Source organism: Nicotiana tomentosiformis, chromosome 12 (assembly GCF_000390325.3).
Source record: "Nicotiana tomentosiformis chromosome 12, ASM39032v3, whole genome shotgun sequence".
NCBI classification, from domain to species: domain Eukaryota; kingdom Viridiplantae; phylum Streptophyta; class Magnoliopsida; order Solanales; family Solanaceae; genus Nicotiana; species Nicotiana tomentosiformis.
In genome coordinates, this window is record NC_090823.1 from 1,448,975 (window position 1) to 1,460,410 (window position 11,436).

Sequence of the window (11,436 nt, forward strand, 5' to 3'; positions counted from 1 at the left end):
ATCAGAGCTGCTTAAGCTCAGGTCTTTAAACCAAGTTAGGGGATCAATACTACTAACTATAACATTATTTTCTTTAACCAAATCATATCTGTTTAGTGGGTCTAATCAAAATTTAATTAATTCAGTTCCTCATGGGTGGATCTATTTGTGTTTCGACAATTGGTTTACTTGATAATAGAGAGAGAAACAGTGACTCTGAACGAAGAAGAAAGTAGTAGAGAGAGAAAGGAGAGTGAAGTAATATGAGCGACACTTTCTAGGAAAGAACTTTTTCCCAAAAGATTTAAAGAATGTGATTCATAAGGCGCAATATACGATAGTGATTCATACATCGCAATATATGAGTGCGATTTAAAAGTTGCAATTCATGAATGCAATTTTGTCACGATCCGGGATTCCCACCCGTGGGATCGTGATGGCGCCTAATATTTTACTTACTAGGCAAGCCGACATTAGAAATAGTTTTTAAACATTTTAACAAATCAAATTAAATGATAACCAAGAAACTGAATAAAACTGAAATAGAGCAAGTAAACCAAAACAACAACGATATCTAGATACAGTCCCAGAACCGGTATCACAAGTACACGAGCGACTAAAGTACTACAGATAAGAGTCTAAATGAAAGCCCAACTGCCGGAAACGAAATAAACAACTAGAGTAATATAGAGGGAGACTTCAGAGATGTGAACGTCGTGCAATGTACCTCAAGTCTCTGTCAAGCACCGAATCCGAGCAATCTACTAACCGCCGCTAGGACTGACTCCAAAATCTGCACAAGAAGTGCAGAGTGTAGTATGAGTACAATCGACCCCATGTACTCTGTAAGTGTCGAGCCTAACCTCGAAGAAGTAGTGACGAGGTTAAAGCGGGTCACTTACAATAACATGTACGACGTATAATAATAATAACAATAGGAAAGGAAAATAGGAAATGACGACAAAGCAGTTAACTAATGAAAAAAAACTCAATCCTCGAAATTAGTGAATCTAGAAATATCAGTTCTCAGAATCTCATATGAAAATACTGAAAGTTAACACAATACAACAATGAGTACAACACACACAATCCGTTGCGGCGCGCAACCCAATCCCATTGTACAAACACAATCCTCCCTTATTTCACCATATCAATATCAAGAATAACATGTACAATCTATTGTGGCACATAACCCGATCCCACCAAATTATCATAATCAATATAATAATCCTCCCTTATTTTACTATATCAATATCAAAATCACATATAAAATTTGTTGCGGCGTGCAACCTGATCCTATCATATCAATATCAAATCCTCCCTTATTCTACCATATTACAACCGTTGCGACGTGCAACCCGATCCATAAACAAATTCAATAAATATAATCAATCCAACAACTCAATTCACAAGAAATCTCTACGATTAAAGAATATGAAGCAAAGCACAAAAGGAACCCCGTACCAAATCAAGGAATGCTATAATTAATACAAAACAACAAGACAAGCCAAATATATGACAGTTAAAGTGTACAAGTAAGACAATTAAGGCAAGTAGCAATTAATCATGGAATCATGGAAGAAACGAATATTTCAATACAAGAGCAATTAATGACAAGTAACAAGTTACGACATAGAAAGCAATTAAAGTATGTAACAGTTAAGACATAGAATAATATAATTAATGAAATACGGGAAAGCATGAAAATAATTATTTTGAAGTTCAAGGGTTCCTAATTCCCTCAAGTCAAGGTTAGACCCAATACTTACCTCGCTCCGAAGCAAATCAAAGTTCAACCGGGGCCTTTCCTCTAAAATTCGCCTCCAAACCAATTGAATCTAACCAAAACCGACTCCATATCATCAAATAATGCTAGGGAAATCAATTATAATAGATAAAGTTAAGATCTTTACACTTTTTCCAAAAAGTCAACAAAAGTCAACTCCGGACTCGCTTGTTCAAAACCCGAGATTTGGACCAAAACCCAATTATCCATTCACCCCCGAACCCGATTATGTGATTAGTTTCGAAATCCGACCTCAATTTGAGGTCTAATTCTCAGATTTACAAAAAATCTCAATTCTACCTAAATCCCTTATTTTCTAACGTGAAAGAGCATAAATTAAGGTTAGAAATCAATGTGTTTGATGGAAATGGAAGAAAACGAGTTAAAGTATACTAACCTACGAAGTGAAGATGAAATTTCTCTTCAAAATCGTCTCTAGACCGAACTCTAATGTGAAAATGGTCAAAAATGGGTTAAATCCCGATTTTGGAAGTTTTAAAGACTGGGCGTCAGGTGTCTTTCGCGTTCGCGAAGCACCTGACGCGTTTGCGAAGAGCGTTGGCCAAAAGGCCACTGCGACCGAGGTCAACTCTTCGTGTTCACGAAGGTTTAGCCTTCCCCCTGCCTTGCGTTCGCAAGCCAAAGCCTGCGTTCGCGTAGAGTCACATGTCCAGCTCCCTCAGAACCCCCCGAAGCTTCGCAATCGCGTAGGGCAAGCCCCCCTCCATTTCGCGTTCGTGAACAGTACCTCGCGTTCGCAAAGAGTAACTTCGCCCCGGTCCTAATTTTTCCTAAACTGAGCTATTCGAGGTCTCGATATACAGAAATAAAGACTAAAACTCGAAGTGATCTATCAGGTCATCACAGAGTTATAAGTCGCAATTGCACAAGTGAGCGCAATTGTAATCGACAAATGCCATTTATGTGTCACATTTATCATAAATGCTAACGATTTATAAGTTGCATTTGATAATTTTAGGGTTACATTTATCAATTTATAACTCGTATTTACCAATTCTTAAGCAGTGGGATTCATAGGTTGATGTTTGACAGAAAGAGGTTTGTTAAAGAGGCAACTAACTCCACTTCCTCTGGACAAGTGAGATAACTCATAGGTTGATGTCTGACAGAAAGAGGTTTTTAAAAATAATAAGTGACATTTTATTCATCTTCTAATCAGTACACTTTGATTTGAGGGAGCTTACAAAAACTTACTCTATTCCCTAGTCCATAAGTGAGATAGATAAATTATCTCAATTTAGGAGATGAGGTAAATGAACTAGAAAATGTATACAGGAGTCATATATCTATGAACTTCAATGTATCCAATCTATACAAAAAACCTATCAGTGCTACAGCTACACAAAAATTGTCCGCCAATTAAGGTGGCTCCCAAAAAATGAGCTTTCTTTTTCTGTTATTAATGCGAAATGAAGGCAGCCCCCATATGTTTATGTCCGGTAGTTCATTCACCAATATAAGTAGCGGTAACTCTGTCCACTAATACTTACACGAATAAAAAAAATAATCACGTCGTGTTTTTACCTCAGCTGGAATTTAATTTGAACCTTGGCATCACTGCAGCTTAAGATCAGTTCTTTAAACCAAGTTGGGGATCAATACTACTGACTGTAATTCTATTTTCTTTAACCAAATCAGATTTGTTTAGAGGGTCTAATAAAAAATTAATTATTTTATTACTGAAATAATAAATAATCCCCACTCCCTCATGGGTGGATCCTGTTATGCATTTTTACACTAAACATGCATAAAGCTTAAACTAATAAATAAGTAAACTAATAAACTGATAAAGAAAAAAACAGAGAGAAAAAAAGAGTTCTCATTACAAAGCTAACAAAGAGGGGTTTGTCTTCTAATCCAAATCAAACTTTAGATGCCCTTTGCTATGCCATAAAAGAGAGACATCGACTCATTAAATTGTAAAGCTAGAATTATCTAATATTAATTTGAAGTATACTAATCTATAAGAAAAGCTAAAACTAAACACTGAAACTCAAATTAATGGCATAAAAAATCTGAAAATAATGAAAAAAAGTTTATCATGTTTCTATGCTAAAATACTATCAGATACATAAATAATACTGTATTAGTATTTGTTAAAATGTTTTTACCTATTTTACAGAAAATTCCAAATTTCATTTGCTGTTTTTTCTGAGAAACTGAAGGATGGGGGCTTCACGTTTTGAGTGGGTTTTAAATTTTTTAATGAATAAGCAGGATAAATAAACTAATAAATAAAATGAGTAAGGACCTCGTATATTTTGTATGCGAGGTGTGTATTCTTTAATTTCCTTGTGAAATTTAAAGAAATTCTTTTAAAAGAATACTAAAATATCATACTTAGGATATGAATATATAGCCTAAATTAATTTTTAAACTCGTTTACCTACTTCAGTCGAATTCTCCCTTGCGTTATGTGGGACTCAAATGTTCATATAATTGGGGACCTAACATAGCTAGTACATACTTTCTCCATTTTAATTTGTCCCGGATTGTTTGATACAAAGCTTAATAAAGAGAAAATACTTTTAAAACTTATGATCTTAAATATCTCATAATATTTATGTATTTATAATTTTTTTAAAACTTGTAGTTTTAAATAAGTCATCATATTTAGGTGATTATAAATTCTTTCTATTAAGAAAATATAGGAACGCGCCAATCTTTTTAAAACGGACTAATAAGAAAATAGTGTCAATCTTTTTGACATGGATGGAGTAATATTTTTTTTGGTAATGGATGGAGTAATATTTATCATTTACTTCCAACGATTTATACTCCTCAAATTTTAAGGTAATGCTTAAATCAGTGAAGCATATTACATTATTATTGGATTACAGTAATATATATTTTGATTCTCGGATACAAGAAGCGCATCTGGTGTAGTGGTATCATAGTACCCTCCCACGGTACTGACCGGGGTTCGATTCCCCGGATGCGCATCTGTTTTGCATTTTTCTGATTTTGTTTGTTTCTCATTGTCCTATGAAATTGAAACACCAAATATTTCTGCTGCTGGTGGTCTTCTCATTCTTCTTATTCTCTTTTAGGTTTGTACTCTTTATTTTATAAGCTCCTTATGCCTTTTGATATGAGAGTGTCAAGTCAATATAGTTATACTACCGTTACATATTTACTGTGCAATTATAGTTCTACTATCTTGTTGTTGCTTTTTCACGTCTTTTTCATTCCTTTATTTCCCTTTTGCTTTGTTGTTGTGACTATGTTGAGCTGGGAGTCTATCAAGAAACAACCTCTCTACCTGCACAAGGTAGGGGTAAGGTAATCGTACACACTACCCTCCCCAGACTTCACTTGTGGGATTCCACTGGGTCTGTTGTTGTTGTTGTAATTATCGTTCCAGAGTTTGTGTTATATATGGGGTACAAAAAAACCCATAAGTGGCCAGCTAACTGAAGTGCTAGAATCAGTGAAGTTTTGATATAATAAAGAGGTATTTTCAGTTTCTGAAAGCCAGTACAAAGGACTAAAAGGAGTTCTTAACAAGTTTTTGCCTCTTACAATAGGTTTCTTCATCAGTTTCTGTACAAAGTTTTGAACGGCCTTCTATCAATTTTGCGGGATAGGCAACTATTGAAATGAGCTTGATGCTGACAAGAGTTGTTATTATAAAATCAACTGATGGAAAAAAGGACATTAAGACTGATAGCAAAATGGAAACTTGTTATGTTAAACTTCATTCTGAATTTGATTCCATTAGATTCAACTAATCTCAGAAGTTCTAAAACAGATCGAAGCAGAATACAAGTTTAAAAGAGGAAACATCCTTTCATAAGTATCTTCACCTCAAAAGACCAAGCGAAGGGATACCTTTTCCCTCGTACTTGAACAATGACAAAACTTACAACTTACACTAAACTCGTCTTGGTCTATCCGGTATCCTAATGTTTTGCCTCTTTTCATTAGTGTCAAAGGCAGTGTTAAGTTTAACCTACAGTTCATCATGTCCATCTTCTTCTTCTGATGATGAACCACCTGAGGCTCCACCTGATTTTTGATAAACAGCTGTGATGATTGGATTGCATACTGCCTCGACCTCTTTCAGTTTCTCTTCGTAGTCCTCTTTCTCAGCGCTCTGGTTGTCATCCAGCCACTCGAGGGCTTCCTTTACGGCGGTCTCAATCTTCTCCTTCTCATCAGACTCGAGCTTGTCAGCAAGCTTGTCCTTGTCGTTAATCTGGTTTTTCATGTTGTACACATAGGTTTCAAGACCATTACGGGCGTCAATCCTCTCCTTCACCTTCTTGTCTTCCTCGGCAAACTCTTCTGCCTCACGAACCATTCGTTCAATCTCTTCTTGGCTTAAGCGGCCCTTGTCATTTGTAATGGTAATCTTCTCTGATTTACCACTACCCTTGTCTTCTGCTTTGACATTCAAAATACCGTTTGCATCAACTTCAAAGGTAACCTCAATCTGAGGTGTTCCCCTGTTCGAACAATAATCAAAATACCAAATCAGATCACCCCATCAAAGTGCAAAAACTCACTAATGAATAAAGAACATGCAAAAAGATGGGTATGCTACAAACCTTGGAGCTGGAGGAATTCCAGTCAGATCAAAATTTCCAAGGAGCCTGCAGTCCTTAGTAAGACTCCTTTCTCCTTCATAAACCTATCATCAAAATATGGTACATAACTCTGTTAGGTTCTGAGCATCGGAAGCATACATTAAATAACATTTCTTAAATGGCAGATAGCAAAATTATCAGAATTTGCGGCAAAGACAGTACCGAAATGGTGACAGTGGTCTGCTGGTCTTGGTAAGTAGTGAAGACTTGAGACTTCTTGGTTGGGATGACAGTGTTCCTAGGAATCAATTTGGTCATCACACCACCAACAGTTTCAATACCAAGGGTGAGAGGAGCAACATCCAGGAGAAGGATATCTGAAACAATTAAAAGTTATATGTCACAATCAACCACTAAAGAAGATATAATTCATCATTATCTTATCACCAAACAGTCTAGAGAATTAAAATCTATTGGAGAAGGTACCTTTAGTTTCGTCACCACCCTCTCCGCTTAAGATACCACCTTGAACAGCAGCACCATATGCAACTGCCTCATCAGGATTCACACCCTTGTTAGGCTCCTTTCCATCAAAGTAGTCCTTCAGGAGCTGTTGCACCTTTGGAATTCTAGTGCTTCCACCAACAAGAACTATCTCGTCAATTTGGTTCTTCTCCAATCCAGCATCTTCCATTGCCTTCTTCACGGGTCCCATTGTCTTTCTGAATAGATCATTGTTCAACTCCTCGAAGCGAGCACGGGTCAATGGTTCAGAGAAGTCAGTACCATCGAAAAGCGATTCGATCTCAACTCGGACCTGGTGTTGGCTACTCAATGCCCTCTTGGCACGCTCAGCTTCTCTTCTTAGCTTACCAAGAGCTCTGTTGTCCTTGCTGATGTCCTTCCCGTGCTTCTTCTTAATCAATTTGATAAAGTATTCCATAATCCTCTGATCAAAGTCCTCGCCTGCAAGAAAAAACAGATCGATCAAACCAAAATCTTGCAAACAATCTGACCCACAAATGACAACTCTAATTCTTCCTCATTGAAATGATGACCTATGTTATTTCATTCACATGTTAGCACAGTTCATGAACCCAATATGAGACTTAAGCTAATGTAACAGTCAAATGAAAGCAGCCCAATCACAAAATCATCTTTCCATTTACTAGTATCAAGTTGTTTGTTAAGATGAGCCCAATCCAGCAAATAGTAGAATCAGGGTACGATTGGAAGTGAGAGATTAGCATTGAAAATAATAGTGTAGACCACATAACGCAAGCTCCTTACCTCCAAGATGGGTGTCTCCATTTGTGGACAGAACCTCAAACACACCATTATCAATAGTCAGGACACTGACATCAAATGTTCCACCACCAAGGTCAAAGACGAGAATGTTCTTCTCACCACCTTTCTTGTCCAATCCATAAGCAATGGCTGCTGCTGTTGGTTCATTAATAATTCTTGCAACATTTAAGCCAGCAATAACACCGGCATCCTTTGTAGCCTGCCTTTGCGCATCATTGAAATATGCTGCAAAGTACAAAAAATATAAGTCAACTGAAAAAGAAAAAGAAAGCCAGAACGCACAGATTTTTTAAATCACAACATACCGGGAACAGTTACTACAGCATCCTTAATTTTCTTTCCAAGGAAAGCTTCGGCTGTCTCCTTCATCTTTATCAGAATCATTGCACTGATTTCCTCAGGACTAAATACCTTAACTTCTACGTCCTTGATTTTGACTTGTATGTAAGGCTTCCCATCCTTGTTCACGATCTTGTATGGGACAAGCTTCATATCCTTCTGAACTTCCTTGTCCTCAAACCTAAAAATAAGATGGAGCATCTATAAGCACAATATAATACACAAGCTTAATGAACCATACTACTAATTAACCGAGAGCTGTCCATTACTTTCTTCCAATAAGCCTCTTAACATCAAAGATGGTTCTTTCGGGGTTGACAGCCGCCTGGTTCTTTGCTGCCTCACCAATCAACCTCTCACCGTCGGTGAACCCAACCCATGATGGCGTAATACGGTTTCCCTGGTCATTGGCTATAATCTCAACATGACCATTTTTATAAACTCCAACACAAGAATAGGTAGTCCCAAGGTCTATTCCAATAACTGTTCCTAGTTTGGTTGCCTCCTCTTTGGCAATCGAAAGTGCAGAAAGACAACCTGTTGCAGAAAGAGTATGCCATTAGCAACACTAAACATATTTGACTTCTCTTTGAAAAACCACACCAAACAGGACAGAAGAAAATATAACTAAAGAGGGTCATGGAAGCTAGATTAGCTAACATAAAGCCAGCAACTTTTGCCAAATTAACTGTTATAAATCATTCTCATCCCAAAATCATTAAATCAAACTTACAAATCTGGGGTTATATGCAACTAAACTTGCCTTTGAAGTAAGCCTGTCTAATTAATATCCTAAATAACTCTTGAAGATTATGAAATCAATATAGGATATGGGATGGCATACTAGAAAATCAACTACTTGATTTAAAATGATTCCTAGAGTCAAAAGACAAAATGCATATTGGCGGAATGTTCACCAAAATTTCGTTAATTGGCCCTCTCAAAAAGCAGATGGATCACAAATGAGAAAGCATCTAATCATTAAAATGCCATTGCCTTGAAACTATATTTCACCTCGACGTATCATGAAAAAGAACAAAAGTAGTCTCAATCTAAAAGTTGAAGGAGAACATGATATAGTAGACAGTGAATGTACAAAACCTACCCTAGAAACTGATATTAAATACTTCCTCCATTCCAATTTATGCAACACTATTTCCTTATTAGTCCGTTATTTCATTTAAAACTTCTCATTTTACCCCTTAATGAGTAGTATTTATAGCTAAACAAAGGTTATAACATGTTTAAGACCATAAGTTTCAAAGGTTTTCTCTTTCTTTCTTATATAACCTCCATGTCGAGTTTGTTCTTTGTGTTGAGTCAAACTATGTCACATAAAGAGCATAAAATTAGGACATTCACCAGATCTAGAAATTAATATCCAACCTACAAATCTAAGAACGAATCCATTACGATATCTCAATCAAGTACTCCTATTCCAAATTAGTTTTTTTGCTTTGTTTTTTGCTTTTTTTTAGAATGATAACAGTTTGATCCAAAGTAGTTGAGCTCAGCTATAAACATAACCGATCCAAATTACGACATATAATGACAATTTCAGCATGTCAACAAACATAATATAACATGATAATTCCATTCTAAACTTACAAAAAGCAAATAAAATCAATAGATCTAGATCTAAATACGATAAATGGTGCATTTTTTACCGAATAAAACGATTGCTAGCACCACCAGAGAACTGCTTCGCCTCCAGTAGCCGCCACCCATGGCTTCAACTTTATTATTCAGAATTCTAAATAACAAAATTCTTCACTTTTTTTATACAATTTAGTTGAAAAATTAAAGAGAAAATTTATATAGTGTGAGAACAGTATACGGAGAAAGATTTGATTGAGGCCCCCGCCAGGTGAGGAGGTATTTATAGTGTTGGAACGTTAATATGACCCGTGGGTTCTCGGGTCAACCCGTTTAGTTAGTTTGCTTTGTTGGCGTCATTACTGATGACGTGGCCCAATAAGAATTGGAGGTGAAGTTATAGCACCAATGAGAATGAATCTTGTGCTGGGATGATCTAAGCCTTTTTTTAATGTTTGGCCACGTGTCGGACATGTGGTGGATAATTTTTTATTATTTTCATTTCGATTCGATTTGAAAAATGTGTTTTTTTGGTAGACGTGAAAAAATGTTGTTTAGATTATTTCTTAATTAATTACACTTTTCGTGTCAATTTATTTGTTTTCTGTTTAAAAAATAATATCATATTTTAATATTCGGTTAATCTTTATTTAGTTTCAAACATTCCTATTTTATCTTTAATGACACTCTCCTATATAAATTATATGACAATGGTTAAGATCAAAAGATTTAAATAGCAGTTTTAGTATGTTATACACACTTTTAAATATTGTTTACTAAACTAAAAGTTATATTAGCACAATTGTAGCATACACGATTGAATGCACTGCAATAAAAAATATTTTCAGCATATTATTAATTGTAGACCTAAAGTTGATACATTGACGGGAGATGAAGACAGTCAACTTTAAGTCTACAATTAATTATGCACTAAAAATATATTCTTAAAAAGAAAAAGAAACTAGAATTGAGCTTGGTGAGATTCAAGGGCGGCTGACGAAGAACATACGGGGCCTAAAGTCAAAATTTAATATGGGGCCTATATTTTTAAAAGAAAATTATAAGATTGTTTTTATTTGAACTCTATTCTTCTAACTTTTTGAGATACAAATTTTTAATAATCTTTTTTATAATCGATTTTTTCTAATAATTCCTTCTCAATTGATAATATAGCAAATTCAGCATTTAATCTTTCTTGAAAAATTGTTGATTTTATAGAGCAATAGAAGTATAGAACTATTGGAAGTTTAAAAGTATTGTTGAACACTTGAACTAATGAAATCTTGAAAAAAGAAGGTAAGTAAGAATATCAAAGAGAAAGACAGAAAATATGTAGGGGTTTCTGAAATATGAAGAGATTGAAAATAAGAAAGACTGACTTGATAAATTAAGGAATAGAGTAAAATTTTACATGTTATCTAATGAAGGGGTAAAAAGTGAAAAGTTGAAATATTAGAAAAACTATTCATCTACTCATTTTTAAGTAAGTTAAATTATTACTTTATTTATATATCAAAAAAGTTTTATTTCTTTTTATATTAGGAAACATTAGGGAAAAAATTAAAATATTAGGAAAACTATTCATCTACCCATTTTTAAGTAAGTTAAATTATTACTTTATTTATATATAAAAAAAGTTTTCTTTCTTTTTATATTAAAAACTCTACTTTTATATTAAAAGTACAAAATATTATTTTTAAATACCTATAAACCTATTATTTTTAAAAAATGAGGCCCCTCAAATTTGGGGGCCTAAGAACAACTCCAACCTTGTCCCCAAAATGGGGATTTCCCCATTTTTGGGGACCAAAATAGGAAAATTTCACTCCTACCCTCCCCCATTTTTGTCCCCAAAATGGGGAGTGAAAAGTGTCTCCC

The 11,436-nt window shown here is 35.1% G+C and overlaps 1 protein-coding gene and 1 non-coding gene across 2 annotated transcripts; one reads left to right on the plus strand and one right to left on the minus strand.

Annotated features, from left to right (window-relative positions):
- Window positions 1–4,657: 4,657 nt before the first annotated feature.
- Window positions 4,658–4,728, plus strand: TRNAG-CCC (transfer RNA glycine (anticodon CCC)). Its single transcript has one exon. It is a non-coding gene; the product is annotated as a tRNA-Gly (tRNA).
- A 740-nt stretch (window positions 4,729–5,468) lies between these two features.
- On the minus strand, window positions 5,469–9,810 carry LOC104111792 (luminal-binding protein 4-like). The gene is made up of 8 exons (XM_009621557.4): window positions 9,630–9,810; window positions 8,232–8,499; window positions 7,929–8,143; window positions 7,606–7,848; window positions 6,802–7,281; window positions 6,538–6,692; window positions 6,337–6,419; window positions 5,469–6,234 (listed from the first exon to the last, which is right to left on the minus strand). The coding sequence occupies exons 1-8, from the start codon at window positions 9,688–9,690 to the stop codon at window positions 5,739–5,741; spliced, it is 2,001 nt and encodes a 666-aa protein (XP_009619852.1). The 5' UTR covers window positions 9,691–9,810; the 3' UTR covers window positions 5,469–5,738.
- Window positions 9,811–11,436: the final 1,626 nt, after the last annotated feature.